At 26.3% G+C, this 22,127-nt stretch overlaps 11 protein-coding genes across 11 annotated transcripts, besides 24 other annotated features; 5 read left to right on the forward strand and 6 right to left on the reverse strand.

Annotated features, from left to right (window-relative positions):
• Positions 1-170: 170 nt before the first annotated feature.
• Positions 171-228: a sequence feature (AT_rich).
• A 370-nt stretch (positions 229-598) lies between these two features.
• Positions 599-668: a sequence feature (AT_rich).
• Positions 669-905: 237 nt separating this feature from the next.
• EDI_113060 (cysteine proteinase ACP1 precursor, putative) lies at positions 906-1,858 on the reverse strand (the record flags this gene model as incomplete). The annotated part of the gene is made up of 2 exons (XM_001733723.1): positions 906-1,301; positions 1,367-1,858. 2 exons carry the CDS (start codon positions 1,856-1,858, stop codon positions 906-908), a joined length of 888 nt encoding a protein of 295 aa, XP_001733775.1.
• Positions 1,859-1,924: 66 nt separating this feature from the next.
• Positions 1,925-1,985: a sequence feature (AT_rich).
• Positions 1,986-2,042: 57 nt separating this feature from the next.
• Positions 2,043-2,072: a sequence feature (AT_rich).
• A 1,934-nt stretch (positions 2,073-4,006) lies between these two features.
• Positions 4,007-4,055: a sequence feature (AT_rich).
• Positions 4,056-4,280: 225 nt separating this feature from the next.
• Positions 4,281-4,365: a sequence feature (AT_rich).
• A 63-nt stretch (positions 4,366-4,428) lies between these two features.
• EDI_113070 (uncharacterized protein) lies at positions 4,429-7,136 on the reverse strand (the record flags this gene model as incomplete). Its single annotated transcript, XM_001733724.1, has 2 exons — positions 4,429-6,597; positions 6,663-7,136. 2 exons carry the CDS (start codon positions 7,134-7,136, stop codon positions 4,429-4,431), a joined length of 2,643 nt encoding a protein of 880 aa, XP_001733776.1.
• Positions 5,055-5,075: a sequence feature (AT_rich).
• Positions 5,194-5,215: a sequence feature (AT_rich).
• Positions 5,304-5,366: a sequence feature (AT_rich).
• Positions 6,477-6,533: a sequence feature (AT_rich).
• Positions 6,616-6,657: a sequence feature (AT_rich).
• A 28-nt stretch (positions 7,137-7,164) lies between the features above and the next one.
• Positions 7,165-7,226: a sequence feature (AT_rich).
• Positions 7,220-8,515, reverse strand: EDI_113080 (guanine deaminase, putative; the record flags this gene model as incomplete). Its single annotated transcript, XM_001733725.1, has 1 exon — positions 7,220-8,515. The coding sequence occupies one exon, from the start codon at positions 8,513-8,515 to the stop codon at positions 7,220-7,222; it is 1,296 nt and encodes a 431-aa protein (XP_001733777.1).
• Positions 8,516-8,646: 131 nt separating this feature from the next.
• Positions 8,647-8,685: a sequence feature (AT_rich).
• A 13-nt stretch (positions 8,686-8,698) lies between these two features.
• EDI_113090 (cysteine proteinase 3 precursor, putative) lies at positions 8,699-9,661 on the reverse strand (the record flags this gene model as incomplete). Its single annotated transcript, XM_001733726.1, has 1 exon — positions 8,699-9,661. One exon carries the CDS (start codon positions 9,659-9,661, stop codon positions 8,699-8,701), a length of 963 nt encoding a protein of 320 aa, XP_001733778.1.
• Positions 9,662-9,720: 59 nt separating this feature from the next.
• Positions 9,721-9,751: a sequence feature (AT_rich).
• Positions 9,752-9,906: 155 nt separating this feature from the next.
• EDI_113100 (uncharacterized protein) lies at positions 9,907-11,985 on the reverse strand (the record flags this gene model as incomplete). Its single annotated transcript, XM_001733727.1, has 1 exon — positions 9,907-11,985. One exon carries the CDS (start codon positions 11,983-11,985, stop codon positions 9,907-9,909), a length of 2,079 nt encoding a protein of 692 aa, XP_001733779.1.
• A 42-nt stretch (positions 11,986-12,027) lies between these two features.
• Positions 12,028-12,056: a sequence feature (AT_rich).
• Positions 12,057-12,294: 238 nt separating this feature from the next.
• Positions 12,295-12,318: a sequence feature (AT_rich).
• A 447-nt stretch (positions 12,319-12,765) lies between these two features.
• Positions 12,766-12,836: a sequence feature (AT_rich).
• A 23-nt stretch (positions 12,837-12,859) lies between these two features.
• On the forward strand, positions 12,860-14,070 carry EDI_113110 (uncharacterized protein; the record flags this gene model as incomplete). Its single annotated transcript, XM_001733728.1, has 2 exons — positions 12,860-12,931; positions 12,982-14,070. The coding sequence occupies 2 exons, from the start codon at positions 12,860-12,862 to the stop codon at positions 14,068-14,070; spliced, it is 1,161 nt and encodes a 386-aa protein (XP_001733780.1).
• A 24-nt stretch (positions 14,071-14,094) lies between these two features.
• Positions 14,095-14,132: a sequence feature (AT_rich).
• Positions 14,133-14,165: 33 nt separating this feature from the next.
• On the reverse strand, positions 14,166-16,203 carry EDI_113120 (uncharacterized protein; the record flags this gene model as incomplete). Its single annotated transcript, XM_001733729.1, has 3 exons — positions 14,166-15,714; positions 15,774-15,988; positions 16,051-16,203. 3 exons carry the CDS (start codon positions 16,201-16,203, stop codon positions 14,166-14,168), a joined length of 1,917 nt encoding a protein of 638 aa, XP_001733781.1.
• Positions 14,277-14,299: a sequence feature (AT_rich).
• Positions 15,741-15,761: a sequence feature (AT_rich).
• A 123-nt stretch (positions 16,204-16,326) lies between the features above and the next one.
• Positions 16,327-17,220, forward strand: EDI_113130 (serine/threonine protein phosphatase PP-X isozyme, putative; the record flags this gene model as incomplete). Its single annotated transcript, XM_001733730.1, has 1 exon — positions 16,327-17,220. One exon carries the CDS (start codon positions 16,327-16,329, stop codon positions 17,218-17,220), a length of 894 nt encoding a protein of 297 aa, XP_001733782.1.
• Positions 17,221-17,382: 162 nt separating this feature from the next.
• On the forward strand, positions 17,383-17,907 carry EDI_113140 (uncharacterized protein; the record flags this gene model as incomplete). Its single annotated transcript, XM_001733731.1, has 1 exon — positions 17,383-17,907. The coding sequence occupies one exon, from the start codon at positions 17,383-17,385 to the stop codon at positions 17,905-17,907; it is 525 nt and encodes a 174-aa protein (XP_001733783.1).
• Positions 17,508-17,530: a sequence feature (AT_rich).
• Positions 17,908-17,984: 77 nt separating the features above from the next.
• Positions 17,985-20,802, forward strand: EDI_113150 (uncharacterized protein; the record flags this gene model as incomplete). The annotated part of the gene is made up of 2 exons (XM_001733732.1): positions 17,985-20,729; positions 20,779-20,802. 2 exons carry the CDS (start codon positions 17,985-17,987, stop codon positions 20,800-20,802), a joined length of 2,769 nt encoding a protein of 922 aa, XP_001733784.1.
• Positions 20,803-20,907: 105 nt separating this feature from the next.
• Positions 20,908-21,025: a sequence feature (AT_rich).
• A 26-nt stretch (positions 21,026-21,051) lies between these two features.
• Positions 21,052-21,915, forward strand: EDI_113160 (uncharacterized protein; the record flags this gene model as incomplete). The annotated part of the gene is made up of 1 exon (XM_001733733.1): positions 21,052-21,915. The coding sequence occupies one exon, from the start codon at positions 21,052-21,054 to the stop codon at positions 21,913-21,915; it is 864 nt and encodes a 287-aa protein (XP_001733785.1).
• Positions 21,843-21,883: a microsatellite.
• Positions 21,916-22,048: 133 nt separating the features above from the next.
• Positions 22,049-22,127: part of a sequence feature (AT_rich) that runs on past the window's edge.

A 22,127-nucleotide genomic window follows, 5' to 3' on the forward strand; every position in this document is an offset into this window, starting at 1 on the left:
TATCATTTTGTGATATTTCTATTGTAATCAAAGATATTTTTATTGTTTGTTAATTTTGATTATTGTTTCATTTATGTGTATAAATAAAACAAACATTTTATGTAACTGTTAATTATTTTAATTTTATGTATTCATTAATAATGTTTTTTCCAGAGTATAAACTATCATACTAATTTAAACAATATTATATTATTTATTCATTTTTATTCATTTGATAAAAATAATATACTAAACTAATTCTTCTTAAGGTTATATTTCTCATTCAGTATTTAAGTGTGTTGATTGTTAATGTATAATGTACAATTTATAACATATTTTTAGATTAATAAATGTTTATGTAAATGAAATATAACAAAAAGGTTGAAAAACAGAATAACCAAAAAATTTAAAACATAAAGTAGATTATAGAAAATTAAGAAAAAGGTTAAAAAATGATTAGTACTTAATTTTAATATGGAAGTAAAGTTGTTTAATTAAAAATAAACAACAATAAGAAATTTCTCTCATAAAACAATTAATTTAAATTATTTATCTCTGAGGTTGAGTAGATGAGAAAATAACTAACATTTGTTATTACTGAAAGATATGACTGACATAGTTTTATTATTATCATTCAAAATTTTTACAAAGAATAATATAATAATGAGAATAATAAAGTAATTTTATTACTAGTTAGATATGATTTGGTTATTGGTTATGATCATACTATGTTATAATTGTTAGTATCATATTTCTTGATTAACAATTATGTGAAGAGTTTTTAAATTATAAACAAAGTTCTTGTTTTTATGTTTAATTAGAGAAGTTTTGTTGAAGTCATAAATGTAATATGAAGTATATATAGTATAATCAATTTCTAAGAAAATAAACAAAGAAAAGGAATTATTAAAATGATAAATCATTGCTTAAATCAATTTTACTCCAACTGGGAATGAAATTCCTGTGCAAATACCACATTGGTTATTCTTATTTCTTGACATTAAAATATAACCATCCATTCCCCATGTAGTTCCCCATGAATTTTTTACAATATAATAATCTTTACCATCTTGAGATCCATATCCAACAGCAGCAACACAATGGTTCATTATTTTCTTGCATTTTGGTTCATCATAAACTCCTGACTTATATAATTGGAAAGATGTTTGACTAGCATCAATACAAACACCAACAGGAGCATCAGCAATCGCAGCAGTAAGAGCAGTATCACTAATGTCAGCAGTTCGAAGTCCTTCAATAGAAACTTTTACTTTTGTCTTGTCATATAAACATTTTCCATCTTTGCCAGTATAAGGATTATCCTTTTCTTCCATAAGTCCATTTGATTTTACATAATTATAAGATGCTTGAAGAGTTCCTCCATTACATCCATTAGCAAGAATAGCACAATCAAGAATTTGTTGTTCAGAAAGATCAAGGTTTGTGCAGTATATCCAGTTGTTCCACTTATCAGTAATCGTGATTCAATTGCTGCAACAGCACCAAAAGTAAAACATGATCCACAACTTCCTTGGTCTTTAATTGGAGTAACTTTTCCTTCAGCCCTCCAATCAACAGAAGCAGGAACTTGTTTATTACTTTTTAAATTGATAACTTCAATATTTTTATTTTCATTTCCAATAATTTGTTTATTTAAAAGTGCTTGATATTCTTCACTAGTTAAAGCAGCATATGGGCCTTCAACAGAGAGTTCAAAATCATGATTTTTATTAAATTCCTTAACATATTTGAAATTACTTGTAAATATTGCTTTTCTTCTTAGTCTTTCCACAGGAGAGAATTTAAATTTGTATTTAGATTGCCATTGATCAAATGTGATGGCATTTGCACACAGTCCTAACAGAATGACTGCAAACATCAGAAGAATGAAAAATATTCTTTTAAGTTCAATAATCCTTAAAGATTAACTTACAATCAAAGAAAGTATTTTTGTTAATTCTTTTTAATAAATATTTTTTCAATAATCTTTCTTAATATTTTAATAACCTCTTAATTACAAAGAACTCATAAAGAAGAGCTGAAATCATATGAAAATAAACGGGATTTTATGAAAAAAAAAAAATAAAAATTATCAATAAGAAATGGTGGTATGTTATTTTGATAGTTCATTGTTTTGTGTTGGAGTTGTGAGAGTCAGAACGTCAAATGAATGAGTCGTTTCTAAACTCATTTTAAATGGGCTTAATTGCAATAACTTAATAATTCATTTTAACATTAGTTAATATTTACATTTCATTTGTTAAGACTTTGAGCATATAAAATAAATGGTATCAAAGATATTTTTCATTTTGGATAAACAAATATGGGAAATTATTTTTAATTTATGTAATACTCTATTCATATGGAATGATAATTTCATGACGTCCAAAAATAACTTTAAAATAAATAAAAGATGAAATACAAATGATAACAATGATAATTGATATTGAATATGATGAAATGAATGTGTATTTGTATGATGGAAATGAATATGAAAGAATTGATAGAATGAAATATTTAAAAGAAGAAGAAAAGAAAATAATTGAAGAAATCATTTCCAATGATAAGAAGAATGTGAAAAGTAGAAAAAAAGTATTAAAAGGAGGCTATAAAAACAGTCCAAATATTATCTCTTATATTTGGACTCTAATATTCCGTGTAATAAAAAAGAAGTTATATTTTAGCATCAAAGAAAATAATGACAGGTATGAAAAATGATTTATATTGAAAATAAGAAGAGGTTCTAATTTAATTGATAAAATAATTTTTGTTTTTAGAGAGAGCCAAAAATTAATAATTATTCACACTAATTCTGGAGGAAGTTCAATATGGCTGAATTACAGATACAATGGTCAGAGAGTATAACAAAGGTATTATTTATATATACACAAGATGTGATATTATATTTAGATAATAACTCAGTTTTTCAATAAGTCTTTCATTAAGCAAACCATGTTTTTATTTACACGATGCAACATCTTTTAAATTATTGTAATGCTGAGGTTTCTACCTTACTGACCCAGATGAATTATTAGAAGAAAAGAAAATAGGAGAAGGGTAATTTCGAATAGTTTATATTAGAAGGTTTCGAGGAAGTCAAGCAACAACTAAGAAAATGAAACAAGTTCAAAACAAAGAAGAGTCACTAGGTGAATTTGAGAAAGAAGTTTCTGTGTTAGATAAATTTAGAGATGATATCATTCAATTTTTTTTAGAATACTGTGTTTATCCAAGCAAAATGTATGGTAACAGAAAATGCAAAATAAGGAAGTGCCAAAGATTGTTTGAATAAATGTAATAAGATAGAACCATGGGGAGGACTAGATTTATGATAAGTCCTGTAAAGGGAATATTACATCATAACTTAAATTGATAATATTTTAGTTATCTCAATAGAAAGAAAATGAACAGATTAATTGTAAATTAATATATTTTTGAAGTTTAAGAAATAATTAATGATACTAAATATGACCACCCATAAAAGGAATAGGTTCACCAAAACATATTCATATGAAATACTAAATAAAGAATGTTACAAGGAACTGCTGATATACTTTATTTTGTAATAACAATGAATTAATGTCTTGGTTAGTGCAGGTATTATTCTGAAGTCTCACTTCAAAATTCAATTGTCTATAGCTGGGTTTGTAACTGAAAGAAGATAAAGCCTAAAATCAATGACAAATAAAGAATAATCACTTATAAAAAAAGTATTAAAAACAATTGTTAAACGAGAGACTATCATTAAGGATATTACAATATGTTTAGAAACAATTAGAGAATGAGATAACAATACGAGTTTTTAAACACAAACAGAAATTTATTTTTTATTTGTTGTTCTATCAAATAATTATTATCTGTTATTTCTAATAATGAGCATTATAACGAATAATTTATTTTCCTTTTGAACAGAAAACTATTAGAACATTTTTCTGATTGATTTATTGTTGTTTATGTCTTAAATTTTTTTGCTATTTCTTTCATCTCCACTTACATTAATTACTTAAAATTATATTAAATCACTACGTTTTAAATTATTAGTAATATAAATTTAATATTAATATTCATTTAATTAAGTTAACTCCAAGTATAAACATTATCATCTTTAAAATTTTATGTAATTATATAACTATATGGTAATTCATTAAAATTACTATGACTAAATTCCTCTATATTTTCAATTTATTACCTATTATTTTATTAACCATTTATATCAACACTCAAAGTTATTTCTCTTAGAACTGTGATTCCTTTTATTTATGTAGTAATCGAAATAATGAACAATATAATTCCAGTATTAGTTTATTAATTCTTTTAAATAAGAAATGAAAAAAAAATATTTGATAATAAAATTGATGTAATTTAAAAAAATTTATATAATAAAAAGTAATATCAAAAAGTTCCAAGTAATTCTCAGATATAATCAATAAAGAATTTAAAAAATATTAATCACTTTTTCTTAGATAGTTGAGCAATTTGTCTAGTTAGTTCTTCTTTTTGCTCTGCTAACATAAAATTTTTCATTTGAATTTCTGCAAGTTCTGAAGATAATTTTTGAGTATAATCGTTACACTGTTCAACAAGGAGGCTTTGCGAACTAAGTGATACTTTTGATTGAGCATTTTCACAATCAAAACTACATTCTGATAATGAAAGAGAACAAGTGAATCCATGATAAATACTTTTAATGAATTGTTTTATTTTTTCAATTTCTGGCTTCTTTTCTAATTTACGTGTTTCTTTATAACTATTGAGTAAAAACTTTGTATTTTTTTTAATATGTTCAGGATGATCTATGAATGATACAATCCAATCTTTTATATCAATTCCAAAGAGAGAATCAAATCTTAATTCCAGTCCATATAATGATATCTTAAAATGAAGTTGTTTTGGTTTACTTAATAAACAACCAACATCATAATTTGCTGAAATAGAAATAGAATGTTCATCTTGTGGTAATGGTTTTGTTATTATACTACTAAATGGAGATAATATTTTCTCTACATGATTTGATTTACAATTATCCATAAATAAACAAAATCCTCTTTGGAGAGAATCTCCAACACACACAAGTGATAAATTTTTAAATATAAATTCTGATGTACTGTCATTTGAAGTTACACTTAATATTGTTGTAAAAGGTAATTCAAATGAACCATTTTTTATTATAATACTTGAGCATAATGTTGGAATATCTCTTTTATCTAATAAAGGTAATAAATAATTATTTAATAATGAAATTGAAGAATCAATAATGCTTGTTGATTTTGATGACATTTCTTTTGCTATTTGACTAAATTGATCTCCAATAGCATTGTTAATTGATTTAATTAATTGAGTAAAATATTTATTTAATGATAAATAAATCATAGAATTTAATTTTATTTGGATATTTGTTATAATACCTTCAAATCCAATCATTAAAGGTATAGGACTATGCTCATATTCAGTTACTCCATTAAAAATAGCTTTTATTGGTGAAACAATTTCATTTTTCTCTCCTTTTTCATTAACATGAATAATTTTAATACCATCAATACCAATAGTATATTTAATTTTTCTTCCATCTTTAACATAATTAAGATCCCTTTGTAGAACTTCTTTGGAATATTTATTCATTGTTAAATTTAAAAATTTTGGTGAATTATTGAATTCTATTCCTTCGATATACAAATTACAACCACCACCTTCTTCAAATGGAATACTTAGAATACAGTTCTTTGTTTGTACTGTAATATCTAATCTTTCTATGATATCCATAAATGACTTAAGACCAGATTTTTGAGCTAAAACAGTTAAATGTTTTCTAAGAAGGTTAATAGTTAATTTCGTTATTTCTATAAAACTTTTAGTGTTTTCAGGAAGTTGTTTGGTTTGTTGTTCTTGTTGAGAATTATTTAATTTATCTACGATAGTTAATTTAATAAAATCAATCAACTTTAAAATGACAGCACTTTCTAATGATATTTCAATTCCATCAAATGAAATATTCATTATTATTTTATTAAGTATTCCTTCATTAATCATTACATTAATTCTAGTGTTAAATACATTATCTCCAAATGCACTTAATACTCTTTTTCCTATTCCATTTGACTCATAAATCATTTCAACCATTCCAACACCACTAGAAAAATTAATACAATGATTATTTTGATTATTTTCAACTAAAATATTAGAACGAAATTGTTCAGTAACAAGTCTTAATATTTCAGTAGCTCCCTCATTTTTAACAGTTATTTCAAATGTTCCTAATCTTATAGAAATAACAGTTTTTCCAGAACGATATTGTTTTTGTTTAGTATCATCATTTCTAAATAATAAAGAAGAAGTATAAATACTAATAAAATGAGATACAAATGATGAAGTAATCATATACTCTTCAATCAATAAAACAAGTCTTAATCTATTAATATTTAAAGATATATTTGTTTCTATTAATTGATAAGTATCTTCATCTCTAATTTGAGTAATTTTACCATCAATATTCATATTTCTAATTAAATAGAATTCTTTATTATTTTTAATTATTCGAACATTAAAATTTTTTATTTCAACAACTCTTTTTAAAGTGAACACATTATTTTCAGCAATTTCTGTTCCAATTTCATTAATTTTCTAACAGAATGAATAATCATTATTTTTTATATAACATTATTTAATAAAATTTTTAATAAACAAACTTTAAAATTCTTATCTGCAAAATAAGAACAAAATGATTCAAATGAAACAATTATTTTTAAGTCTTTACTTTGATATTCAAATATAAAGTTATTAACATTAATAAGTATTGTATCTATAATTTGTCTTTTTGATTTCTTTGTTGTTGATTTAATTATTACAACAGTTTTTGTTTTATTTTCAGTGTCAACTTCTTTTGCTGAAGCATGAACTCCTTCAATTTCAATTATAATTGGTTTTTTCATTAATGACAATGGAACAGTAACATTCATTTCATTACATTCTGCACTTTCAATTTCAATAGTTTTTGGTAACATCATCATTTTACCAATAACTTGTTCTTTTAATTGAACGTTTCTTAATTGAACAGAACTATTAGTTCCAAGTTTAATATCATTTCCACTTCCAAGATCAGGACATGATTTAATGTAATTAGATAATACTTTCTTTAACACTTTTGATACTAATAAGTCCATGAAAAACAAATATATTATTTTAGAGATGTAAATTAAAAAAAAATTTTGTTAACAAAAATTTTTTATTTAAAAATTTTTTGTTTTTAAATAGAAGTATCAACTAAACTTCCTTCAACATATACTTCTTTTATTACTCTAGAATCTCCTTGTAAAATAAATCTCTCTACCATTTGTTCATTACCGTTCCATTCAAAAAGATCAATTGGTGAATCATTAGCATTTAAATCAACTCTTAAAGCATCAAATTTTTTACCAACTTCAAATGATCCAATTTGGTCTTGCATATTTAAACAATGAGCTCCACCATTTGTAGCTAAATAAATAATTTCTGATAATGAAACTGGTTCTGTTTTATTTACAATATCATTGATATTACCAACAATTAATCCAAGTCTCATTGAATCAAGGATTGAAGCAGAAAAACCACCTGCAATATCAGTTCCCATTCCCATTTTTATTCCTTTACTAAGAGCTCTCTTTACAGGACAAAATCCTGATTTCATTGTTAAATTAGCATTTGGACAATGAATAAGTGAACTTTCATGCTTTTTAATAACATCCATTTCTTCATCTGAAAGATGGATTGAGTGTGCAAGTAGAGTTTTATCAGTAAGACAGTCATATTGTTCATATACATCAGTATAATTTTTACATTCAGGATACATACTTTTAATTAAATCACATTCTCCTGGTGATTCAGAAAGATGAGTTTGAAGGAAAACATCTCTTTCTTGTGCAAGTTGACCAAGTTTTTTCATAAGATCTCGAGTACATGAAACAGCAAAACGAGGGGTAATAATTGGTTTAACAAAGTGATAACCCTTAAAAGATTCAATAAATCTAATTGTTTCTTGAATACTTTTATCTGCATTTTCTTTTAAATTATCAGGGAACATTTGGTCTTGATTAACTTTTCCAATAAAAGCACGCTGATGTCTTTTTTCACAAATGTTAGCAAGAATAATATCTGAGTCTGTGTGAATAGTTCCAAAATAAGAAGCAGTAGTTGTACCATTTTGTAATGTTTTTCGTACAACTTGGTTATAAAGCTTTTCTGAGTAGTTCTTATCAGCACATTTTGGCTCAAAATTATGGACTGTGGCTTCTAACCATTCAAGTAAAGGTTTACCAAAAGCAGTTCCAATAAATGCATATTGTGGAGCATGAAGGTGACAATCTATAAGTCCTGGGAATAAAAATTCACCTCTCTTTAAAACAACTACATCACTTTCTGAATATTCTTTTGGAAGTGTGTTTTCAATAAAAATAATAGAACCATTTTCAACTCCAATAAAAGAGTCTCTAAATCTGATTTGATTAGAAGTTGGTGTATCAATAATTAATCCTTTAAAAACTTTGACTTGTTTTCTTTCAGACATAAAGCCAATAATAATAAAATAATCAGTTCAACCTTTTCAATGAACTTGTTATTCTTCCAGAATAATCTTTAAGAAAAATTAGAATATATCACTCAATGCAAGAAAAAAAGATATTCGTTTTTGTTCCACGCTTTAAAAATTTATTTATCAATTAAAAACAAAATAAATAACAAAAAGGTTTACTTATTTCTTCACTTCTGTAACACCAGTTGGATAAATTGCATCATTAGCAATACCACATTGATTATTCTTATTTCTTGACATTAAAATATAACCATCCATTCCCCATGTAGTTCCCCATGAATTTCTTACAATATAATAATCTTTACCATCTTGAGATCCATATCCAACAGCACAAACAGCATGATTAAGAATAAACTTTTTACATTTTGGTTCATCATAAACTCCTGATTTATATAATTGGAAAGAAATTTGACCTGCATCAATAGCAACAGCAACTGGTCCTTCAGCAATAGCTTCTACTAATGCAGTTTCATTTCTTTGTTGAACAATAACTTGTCCAGCGTTCTTAACAACAATTTTATTAGTATCATATTGACAAGTTCCATTTGTTGCAGTATATGGATAGTCTTTTTCTTGCATTACTCCATTTCTCTTAGTGTAAGCGTAGACATATAAAATAGAACCACCATTACATCCATTATTTCTGTCACTACAATCAACTATTTGTTGTTCAGAAAGGTCAAGATTATCAGCAGTATAAGTTTGAGAACCACCAATCAATAATCTTGATTCAATAGCAGCAAGTGATCCAAATGAATAACATGAACCACATTGGGCTTGATCTCTAATTGGAGTAACTTTTCCTTCAGCTCTCCAATCAATAGCCTTTGGAATATCTCTTTTAACAGACTTTCTGATTGGTGTGTCAGCATCATTAACGCTTCTAGCTTTTAATAAGGCATTGTATTCAGTATTAGTCATAGCGGCATATGGTCCATCAACAGATAATTGGAAGTTATGTTGTTGGTTAAACTTAGCAACAAATTTAGAGTTCATATTAAAGATAGCTCTTCTTCTTAATAATTCAACTCCTTTGAATTTTTGGTTATTTTTAGCCATCCAACTATCAAAACTAATGGCATTGCTCAAAGAAATAAGAGTAACAAAGAGTAAACCGAACATTAAAAATGATAATATCTTAGTTTCTTGTAAATTTAGATTATTTCTGACGAAAAGCCACGTTTTTAAAAAAATTCATTAAAATAATTTATACATCTAAATATACTTCAATTAGAGGTAATACTTCGTTTATATTTTTATCTTTTCATTTTTTTTTTAGAGAAGAACTTTCTTTAATAATTTTAATTATCCCAAAAACTTTTCTATAAAATGAAAAAAATAAAATAATTTGTTAAACAATAACTCGTTTATATTAATATAATAACGAGAATTAAAGTGGAAATTAGAATTAATGGAATTGTACTTGATTCATATGAAATGTTTGGACATTCGTGATCACTTTCATACCCTTTAAGCCACACAACATCCATTGAGGACATATTTAATTTGACAATATTTCCATTTTCAGTCCAAATTGAAGAATTTCCCATCATAACCTCTAAACAAGTGTTATTAGAGGCTTTAGTGAAAGAATAGACATAGTTATTTACTGCTCTAACATTAACAATAAGAATATAGTCATATCCATTACATCTCCATTGTCTTGTTGCAACATAGTTTTTAAAATCTAATCCATCATTAAGAGGAAGAATGTATTTATCATTTGGTGGTTCTTCAACGCACATAATAATATCAGCATATTTGTCTCTTAACTCGTACGTAACTTTCTTTACTTTTTCCCATTCTTGCTCAAATGGATTTTTATAATCCATGACCCTCATTTCAGAATAATCGAAATAAATAATACCCATAGCTCCACAAGCAATATTTTGATAAATCATATTTCTGAGTTGTTCTTCTGTTGGAGGGAATTCTTTACTCCAATCAAGATTATATGAATCATTGTAAACAGTCCAATCAAATATTTGAACAATATTCCACATTGCTCTAGAATTGACCATTTTCTTTCTTCCTTGTGTCATCATAACCCAAATTGATTCTAATTGATCAAATGTTTGAACTGGATAGTCATCCATTCCAACAGTATCAAACCCTTCTTTATAAAGATTAAGATTAAATCTATCATTAATAGCAGGCCAAACTACATGGTTTGGATCATTTTCTCGAATGGCTCTAGTTGTTGCTTTCATACTTGAAACACAGTTAGTACTAGGTTCATCAGCAATATAATAACCAAAGAGTCCAGGTTCATTTTTAATTAATTCAACTTGTTGTTTAGCCCAACTTACTTTATTTTGAATTGCAGTGTCATCACACCAACAACAAATAGAACCAGAGAATGGATTAATAATTCTAATTTTTCCATTTGTTCTATTGTAAACATCTTGAATTTGTCTTGCTGACATTTGTCCTGGTCCTTTCCATAAATTGAATGGAGAGTCTTTGAAATGTTCAATATCAAAGTCATCATACCAATTCATATAACACCCAAGAGGGAAGAATTTTTTACCATTAACCCATGTAACATGGTTCTTGTCAACATAAATATCATAAGATGGTTTGGCGTTAAGTTTTCTAAAAGTAGTAGAAACAGTTTCAATTTTATTATTAAATAACGAATTGATACAAGTAATCTTAACTATGTAATACCCAGGAGTAAGGTTAGATGGATCAAATGTTGTTGATGTAATAATTTGGTTGAAAGTCATTCCCATTTTAAACTCTGAACCTTCAATGTTTTTAACTACTTGATTATCTGATTCTCTAATAACTTGTCCACTGATTGAAAGATAAGACCCATCTTGAAAAGCAGTATCATTAACATCTAACCCAACTCTAATTTCAAATGGATCAGTATAAGCTTCTTGTCTCCATGTAATACAATCAACAGAAATAAGAACATTTTGTTCAACAGGTTCTAATGAAATATCATCAATCCAAAATTCACCAGTTGCCTCTGCTCCTTGAAGTCTTGCAGAAATGATAAACCTTTGTTTTCCAAATGTCATTACGGAATTTCCTGATAATTTATACCATTTATCTGTACAAGTCCCTGTTTTACATTGAGAAATAGAGTTTGAATAGAGATAGACACCATCCCAATAATCAGCACTTTCTGCAAAGAGCATTAACGCTCCATTTTGAATATTTTTAACCTTAATGTAAGCTGTTAATGTATATTTAATTCCATGGACAAGGTCTGAATGGTATTGAGAAATAGAAACAAAGTCTTTAGATGACAAGTCAGTACAGTGTAAAGATTTTGAACCTGAATTATATGTTGTAGAGTCAATGACACATGCATTAGAACCTCCATAAATACTCCACCCACTAATGCCTGTTGAACTCTCTTCTTCAAAACCACCATTAACGATATAATTTTTTGCTGTAGTACATAGTAATAAGTAAAATCCGATAACAAGCATATAATTTGATATATTAGATTGAGGCAATAAGAATTTGTATAGAAAATTAGAAAAAAAATTAATTAATAATAGATATCATAACTTTCATTTTACAAAGTTGACTTTTCGTTTTTTATGAAAAGTTAATGACAAAAAAAAAATAATCCAATAATGATATTTACTTGCTTATTCAAGTTTTCATTGTTTTAAGAAGTTACAATATTTAAATAGTGTTGGCACCTTTGTCACTCTCTGTATTGCCAGAGTCTTTAGTTGATGTGTTAGGTTGTGAGTTTACATCCTTCACCTGCCATCTGAAAAGTTTATGACAAAAAAATAAAAATATTTTTTATTCCAAAAGTGAATCAAGCAAAAAACAAGGAGATATTATTACATGAGTTTACTTCTTCTCTAAATATAGAATATTGAAAGGATTTTCATGTCCATTGGATGTTGCTTTTTTTTTGGATTTCATCTTGAGATTGAATTATTAATATTTAATGAATTGTTGCACTAAAGTTAACACGGAGTTATTGCATAGTATTGTTTTAAAACTAGCATCACAATTAAGCAAAGACAGTGTGCTCTTAGCTAAAGAACAGAAAGATAAAGAAAAAAAAATTAAGATAAAAGAAAAATCAGCTCGCCTTGAACGAAAGTTTCCTAAAATTCGAGTTTCAAAAAGTGTGTATAACCAGTTAAATTTGATTAAAGAAAAAGAAAAATTTCGTACACTTTCAGATGTGATTGTTCATCTTTTGGCTACTATACAATCTTTTGACAAAGTTTTGTAAATAACAGAAATTAATAATAATTAAGAAAAAAGAAAAATGTTTTTCTTTTTTTTTATTTAAAAAAAAAAAGAATTTATAGTTCTCATAACAAATAAGAAGGTATGAGTGTCACCTTACCATCTGTTCAAGCCTCAGCAATGGCAGAGTCTCTTTCACCAGACCCACTTCAAACAGTTTGTTTTAATAAAAAGAGATTAATAAAAAAATAAAAGTAATTTGGTAGCTTTTATTACCATTAAATAATGACATTCCAGCAGGAGTTTTAAAATATTTTTGTTCAACATTAAATACACCAGAACAATTATTTAAAAATACAGAAATGGTATTTTCGTATTATATTTCTGAGGGAAAAATCTCTCAACTAATAGATTATTTGATTGACAGAGAAATTGAAGAATGTTTCAGAACACCAAGTTCAATTTTTAGACGAAATTCTATATTCACTCGTATTATTCGTATATTTCTTGACAATGAATTAAAACAATTTTTAAAAGAAGTTATTAATATTGTTCAGAAACATATGAAACAAATCAAATTTAAATTAGTTATTGGAAATACTATTAATACTGATGTCGAAAAATCAGTTAATAAAATCGCAGATATTATTCAATCTATTCTTGAACATATCATTGACTGTAAAAATTATCCAACAGGATTTAGCTATTTCATGCACAAAGTGTCTATTGAATTACATAAAAGAACCCCATCAGTTGAGTTGTCTGCTCTCAAAAATCTTATCTTCTTAAGAACTATTAATAGTGCATTAGTCCATTCTCAGTCAAAGAATCAACAAGAAATTGAATCTATAAAAACTCTTTCTGTTGCTTTCCAATGGTTTGTTGGTGATTCTACTGAACAAAATATTCCACCTGCACAAAATTGGAAATTACAATTATCAGAAAAACTTGGATCATTAAGAAGTCAAGTTGATTCTTGGGTAACTTCATTAAGAGATCTAGCACTAGATGATTTCTTTGAATTATCTTGGGTATCTCCTGATGCTTGTAATGAATTATTACCAAGAATGAAAAAAGAATGGAAAGATATTCTTGAATTTTTATCACCAGAATCACAAGGATTACTTTCATTACATTTTTCTAATGAACAAGAAACAATGAGAATGTATATCAGATTAACAAATGAATTAGATGCTTTCTCAAATGGTACTGTCAAAGAACATAGTGATTTGTTAATGAAAATGACTGCTATGACAATGCAAATTAAGGACCTAAAGGCTGAAATTAAATATTTAAAGAAAATTTTAGTGGAAAAGGATCCATCATTAGGGTATTTGCTACAACATGAACATTAACGTAAATTGTCCTTTTTTTCTTTCTTTTTTATTTTTAACAAAAAAAATAAACAAAATAAAAACAAAAGAATAATGTGTTTTTTGGTTACATCATTTTACTTAGAAGAAAGAAGTTTCATTAAGAAAGAAATATCAACAGTATCTATTTTATTCAATACAACACTCATTATTACTTCTTCAATTAATTCATTTTTGTTTTCAATACGATTTAATAATTTTATTATTAATTCTTCATTTTTTTGAGATAAAAGATGAATTAACACAATCTGATATGTTTTTCTTTTCCAAACATTGTCATAACCAAATACATGCTTTTCACATATAATATCTGCAACATTCAATAACCGTTCATAGTCAACAGAATAAAAAGAATATATTCCTTGTTTATCATTTACTGCTTTTAATACATTATCTATACCAAATAAAATAAATTGAATAACAACAATAATATGAAGTTGTTCTTGTTTAAATGATTCATACGTACCAACACATTGAATTGTAGAATACATGGCAGAAATTATTTTCATTATTTCTTCTCTATCAAATCCATTTTTTTGTAATTCTTGAATAAAAAATAATAATTCAAATGCACTTTGTTTGAATTGAGACCTTACACAATTTCCAAATTCTTCAAATAATCCATTATGAAGATCTTCATTTGCTTTACTACTAATTGAAAGTGGTTTAAAATTAATATAAGGAATATCTTCATATAATGGCTCTGATTTATCTTCAATTTTAATACCATTACTTAATGCAAGAATTGAAGATAATAAAACTTGTGAAGTAAAAGAATAAGTTGTTTGTTCTTTTTTCATACGATCAATGCATTGATTAACAAAATTATAATTTCTTGGTAAATAAATAAATATTGAAGTGTCTGGATAATTATCAACTTTATTTTGAATTAATGTTTTTGGTAATGAATTTAAATGATTAATAGCTTGAGTTAATCCTTTTTTTGTTGTTTCAATAAGTCTTTTAAATGAAAAAGGTGCAACAAACCTATTACTTTTTGGTACAATTTCATAAAATTGATGGCACTCACTTTGATAAATTCCATACGTAGTTTTATTATTGAAAGAAATACATTCTGTAATATCAAGTTGTGGTATTTCATTATTTTCATAAATAATTCTTTCTATTGAAAGAGAGAAACATTCAATTTTAATAGAAGTAATAGTTATAATAACATCATTTCTAAGAAATGTAATAAATGGAATTCCTTTTGGAAGAAGATAATGGGCTGAAATTTTAATTGGAATTGGTAAAGCAAAATTGCTATTCATAACAAAAATATCACCACAATCTTCTATCATTACTAAGTCTTGATCTCTTTTTAAAATATGAACTACTTGTGTTGTATGATAAAATGGAATAAATTGTAGTACTGCTAATTTCATATCATAAATACAATAAGTTGATTTATTATTTTCTGAAGAAGTGAGAATTACTAATAAATTATCTATATTTTTTATTTGAAGAATTGGTTCTTTTAATTGTATTTCTTCAACACTTTCTAAAATAATTTTAAACGTTGACATATTTTTAATATCTACTTCATTTAGATCTTCATTTAAGAAAATGATATTATACCTAATTTTATAGATAATTCTAGTTCCTTTAACACCAATGAAAATGACCCTATGGATGTAAGTTATTTACTAATCAAATTATTTTTATTTTTAATACAAAAAACAAACAAATCATTTGGGTGGTGGTATGCATATAAAATATCATTTTCTTTAAACATTACATTTATTAATACCTTAAATTGAGCACCAATTATTTGGTCATTTCTGATAAGGTTGAATGTCAATTTCTTTTCTGAGTCACACCTAATAAGAATACAATATTTTTGTTCAAATAAAACAAATTTTGTAGTACTTGTTGTTTGGTCAAGTCGTTGTAATGTTCCCTGTTTATTTAAATATTAATTCTAAAGAAAAAAAAATCATACTAAACCAGTTTAAGACAAACATCATTTTTAATAAAAAGAATAGAGTCATTTTCTTGCCAAATAAAAGTGTGAGGGTATTCAAAAAGAATATTTTTAACCTCATTTTTATCAATAGCATCAAGAAGGTTTTTGTTATTTTCAAAGACACCAAATGAACAGAATTGAAATTGCATTAAGATATTTATTTTAACTACATTTTTAAAGTTCTTTTCAGTTCCATTTTACATTTTTAAAATCTGAACTATTGAAACACACCCACAAAAAAATAGTAAAAGAAAAACTAAAAAATAAAAGAGATGAGTTTCATTGATGAATGTCTTGAACAATTATGGCAAGGTGAAGTAATTAAAGAAGCAACGTTTCGTCAAATATATGAAAAAGCAAAAGAAGTTCTTTCAAAGGAACCAAATATTATTCCAGTCTCTCTTCCAGTAACAGTTTGTGGAGATATTCATGGACAATTTCCAGACTTTTTAGAATTGTTTAGAGTAGGAGGAAGAGTCCCTGAAACTAATTACATTTTTATGGGAGACTATGTTGATAGAGGAATAAATGGTGTTGAGGTATTCATGTTATTAATCGCACTAAAAGTTAAATACCCTCGTAGAGTTACTCTTTTAAGAGGCAATCATGAAACAAGACAAATCTCACAAACATATGGTTTTTATGACGAATGTATGAAAAAATATGGTAATTCAGATGTATGGAAAATGTGTTGTGATTTATTTGATTTATTGGCTTTAAGTGCTTTAATTGATAATCGCATATTATGTGTTCATGGTGGTCTTTCTCCAGAAATTAAAACACTTGATGATATATCAAAAATTAGTCGATTTAAAGAGGCTCCTCATGATGGTGCATTTTGTGATTTATTATGGTCTGATCCTGAGCCTGAAGTTGACACTTGGAGACCATCTAATAGAGGAGCTGGTTATCTTTTTGGTGAAAAAGCTACAACAGAATTTGTGCAAAGTAATAAGTTAGATTTCATTGCTCGTGCTCATCAAATAGTTATGGAAGGTTATGACTGGAAGTTTAATAAATTGGTATGTACAGTATGGTCTGCTCCAAATTATTGTTATAGGTGTGGTAATCGTGCCTCTGTTATGGAATTAGATGATATGGGAAATCAAACTTTCTTATTGTATGATGCTGCCCCAGAGGTTTGTATTTTTTTATTTAAGTTTTAAACTCTCTTCTATGAAATAGTTAAATTTACACAATAGAATGAACGAACAAAAGAAGCTCATAAAGAATCTTATAAAACATTTTTAACAACATACTCTTATTGAATTTTCTTATTGAATTTATTTTTTTTTATTCAGTTAAAACTCAAACTCACTTTTGTTAAAATGCAAATCAGAGAAGAACAACCATCTGATTATAATGAAATCTACCTATTAGTTCAAAACGCCTTTAAAACTACTGAACATTCAAGTGGTACAGAACAAGACATTGTTATTAAAATTAGAGAATCAAATAATTATATTAAAAATTTATCACTTGTCGGTATTCTTCAAGGAAAAATTATTGGTCATATTATGGTTTCTAAAATTTCTATTGTTAATAATCAAAATACGTATAATAGTTATGCAATTGCCCCACTTTCTATTGCCCCTGATCAACAAAGAAAAGGGTATGGAAGTCAGTTGATGAAAGAAGTTATTTCAAGAGCACAAAAATTAGGACTTACTCATTTAACATTGTTTGGAGATGATCAATTTTATCATAGATTTGGGTTTGAAACATCAACAAAGTATGGAATTAAAACAGATATTCCATGTGATGAGAAGAATTGTATGGTTATTCAATTACAAGAACAAGGACTAATTGGAATAAAAGGAATCATTAAATATCCAAATTACTTTTTTAAGTAAACGGTTTTTTCGTGATTTTTCTATTCTTTTAAAGCTTTTTCCAAAATTAAACTTCATCTAAGAATTCTTATTTAATTATGTCCTCGGCACTTCAGATCAAATACCTTTTAGAAAATATTAGTACTTGTCCTCAAAATGAAATTAAAAAGTGGTGTGATGATCTTATAAACATGTTTCCTTTATCTTCTAAATCTTTTAAATCTTTTTATCTACCTATCTATCTAGATTTAAATGGTGTTCAAATTAGATACACAATCGATACACATTCTACACTTTTTCAACTTACACAAGAAATTTCAAATAGATTTAAATTACCACAACCATTACATATTAGTTTAGGTGATCCAATTGATCATATTTATTTTGGAAGAAAAATTTCAAGCTTTATTTTGTTTCCTAATCAAATTATTACGATAAGAACAGAAAGTTTAATAGAACCAACAATACCAACAGATGAGTATATCACTTTTCCATGGACAGAATATTTTAAAACGTTTGATAAACTTTTATCAGATTCCAATGAGTATTGCCTTCAATTGTTGAGAACTCTTTCAAGTATTCCTTCTGATCAATTTGTTTTTGATGTAACTGATTCCCCATCTTGTTTAACTGCATTGTTTTTCAATGTATTAAAAGAAAGGGCAATTTCTTTATCAGAAGAACAATGCATTAATTTAATTAAACAAACTTTTTCTTTCCCAGGTGACACTAAATACTATTCCATCATTTCTGTATTAAGACTATGCGTATTCAATAATATTTATTTACCAGAAAAATTTATTGAAGAAATTAAACAATCAATTCAAAAAGAATCTAAATTGTCACTAATTCGACCAATTTATATTTATTTAGGATGTTGTATCAAAAAAGATTTTCATCAACAAGTTTATTTACCAAATATTAAAGACTGTAATGAATTTCAAATTATTAGTGCTGCACAGCATGACTTTGAGTTAAACGATTCACAACTATTATCAGTTTATCAACAAATTACTACTTTCATTAGTTCTCCACAAAAACGTAGTGAATCAATAGAGCATTTATTTGAAACTCCTTTATATTTTATTGCTGACAACAATACTTCTCTACCATTTAGTGAAAATTTTACAGTATTTGCATATTTATATTTATTAAATTCTCTCATCAAGAAATATGGTTTTAAGAATGTCCCACGTACATTGGGAGAGTATTTAGTATCATTTGTACTTCCTCAATGGAAATCATGCCTTGAATCTATTCCAGTACTTTCATTAGGATTTCAATCAATAAACCTTGCACATCATATTCTTTCTTATTCTAATAATCTAAAAAGTATTATCTCAAAATATTTGATCAAATCATCTGAAATTCAGTCATCATTAGGAAGAATTGAATTAACTGCAACACCTCGATTAATGTTAGAAAATCCACAATTAGAGGCATATATTTATATTGCATCATTTTTATCAATAGAAAATGGAGAAGATAATAGTCTTGTTTCTGTAAGTAAAAAATTACTTGAATTTCCTCCTCGGTCTATTGATATAACACAAATTATTACAACACTACAAATACAAGAAAATGATATAGAAGGATTAGTTAAGTTATTAAATACATCAAATATGAAATGTGTTTTATTACATTTTTCTTCCGTCCCTACAAATATAATCCCAATACTTTGTTATAACTTTTACTTTCAAGTATATCCTATTCATCCTGAATATACATATGCACATGGGTTTACTTCAATTCCAAAACATTTTGATTTAATTTCAACTCATACATTAGGTAACTTAACATTTAGTTTAAAAGCAGTTATTACAGTAGAAAATAAATTCTATTTAAGAAATGGAAACAAATGGATGTGTTTAGAAAATGGAATTTTAAATGATGTAAATCCTAAAGTATGGAGTAAAACTATGAGAGAAGGGCTATTTACTCAAGTGATATTGAAAGTTGATGATAGTACAATACATAAACCAACAATCATTGAACCAACAATTACACAAAGTGATATAAGTGATGTATCTATAAGAACTTCAGTAGTAAATATTGAATGTATGTCAGTAGAAGAAAAAATAGAATTTCTCAAGTACATTACTTGTAGATATCTTGATGTTCTTAGTTCTGAAGTTTATTATAAGGTGCGTGAAGAATTGAAAAAAGAGAATGGGATAACTGTACTTAAATATATTCTTTCTGATAAATTTTTAAATTTCCTTCAACCTGGAGAAACACTTAATGAAGTAAGAAATGATCTTGTTGATTTAGTGGTATATTTGTTGAAGAAACTCGATAAAGATTCACAAAATCTCATTTGCCAACATCTTATAACAAAAAAACTCAATACTGGAATGTTAAGACTTTGTTCACAATGTATGGATAATGAAACAATAAAAGAATATTGTTTACAACATTTTAATGACTTCTTTAAATTTGAAAAAGAAGAAAAACAATCATTCCAACAAATAATAAAAGAAACAATTAATGAACTAGATAGACTTGAACCAATCTATCGAAGTAATGTTGAAATTATTAGAGCTATGAAGAAAAGTATTCCAGTTGAAGCAAGCCTTATTCTTAAACGAGTCGGGAATAAAGAAGAAAGAACAAATATGATTTCTTCGTTCCGTTTCCTTCGTTTAGATGATTTAGATAAAATTAAGTTCTTAGAATCACTTGACTTAGATACTATGACACCTGAAGATTTGTCTATCCTTCAAAAATATAAGAAGAAATTAACAACTGAAAGTAAAGAAGTTTTTGATAAATTTGATCAAATAAATAAAGTATTAAGACAAAGATTTGATGCAAAAATGTTCTATGACTATTGTTATGATGCTGTTTGTTTTTGTTTTATATTTATTTACTACATATATTCACTATATTTAGTTTTATGATGTCATGATGAATTAATTGCATTTTATTTTTCAAATAATATAATTTCTAGTTTAAACCAAAAGGAATAAGTCATTAAATTTCTAGTAATCCAATGTATGAAAGAATTAAAATCATAATCTCAAAATAATTATTTTTATTTTATTTCATTCTATTTTTTTAAAATGATATTAATATAATTAAAATTGTTTTATAAAACAATTTAATAATACATGTTTTATAAAACATAAAATAATTTAAACCTAATAGTAGATAAAGAATTTGACTATGGCAAAAGAAGAGTACCATAATGTATTTGAACGAGACGAGAATGGGATTAGAAAACTTGACTTAGAATATGGTGACTTTCCTGATGATGGGTATGATTATTCACAACATTTTGCTGAACGAGGAAATGGAATTTTCATTCAATCTGATGGTAAAATTATACAACCAGAAGATAGGGGAGTTGATAAAATCGAGGTTGTAAACGATATTCCAGATGATGTCGATCCTGAAATTCTTGCTATGTTGAACGGGGACAAAGAAACTAATGATATGGATGATGATTTTGTTCAAAAAGCAATGGGAAAGGATGTTCAAAAAAAAGAGAGAAAAGAACGAGAAGAAGATAGAGAGTTTGAAAAAACTCTGAAAATGTGGGATAATGATGAAGATGAACCTATTAAAGATGAATTAAGTGATAGTTTAGAGTTTGAAGAACAAAAAGATAATGATATTCCATTAGATGAAGATATGTTAATTGAAAATGAACCAGTTGATGGTTTATTTAAGAATGGTAATCCAGTTGATATGTTAGACTTAAATCAAGAGTTTATTGACTTTGATGAATCAGATGTACAACTCGCTATGAGTTCTGTGAACCTAGAACAAAACCCAAAGAAACACCACCACCAACCTAAACAAAGAAAAGAGAAGAAAGTAACTAAAGAAGATCTTGAAATAGACCCAGCTCTTTTGTTAAAACACGCACAACGTGTAATGGTCGATGAACCAGAAGAGACAGAAACTATTGTTGTTCAAACGGTTGTACAAGAGGATATTCTTCAACATCAAGAAAAAACAAAACCAAAAACAAAACCAAAGAATAAACCAAAAATGGTAAAAGCACCAATAAAGAAAAAAAAGTAACTCTTAATTTTTATTACATTAATTTTTGATTTATTTCTAGTTAATAAATCCAGTTATTAAAACTATGCTGTAAATGTTGTATAAAATGCCATTAACACAGAAGTTGATTGACAAGTTATATCAAAGTTATTTGAAATAAATTAAGAAGAAATTTATTTTATAAAAAATATTCACAAAAAGTTAAAATAAAAAATGAAAAAAAACTCAAATTT

This window comes from Entamoeba dispar, genomic scaffold (genome assembly GCF_000209125.1).
Source record: "Entamoeba dispar SAW760 scf_1105229457779 genomic scaffold, whole genome shotgun sequence".
NCBI lineage: Eukaryota > Evosea > Mastigamoebida > Endamoebidae > Entamoeba > Entamoeba dispar.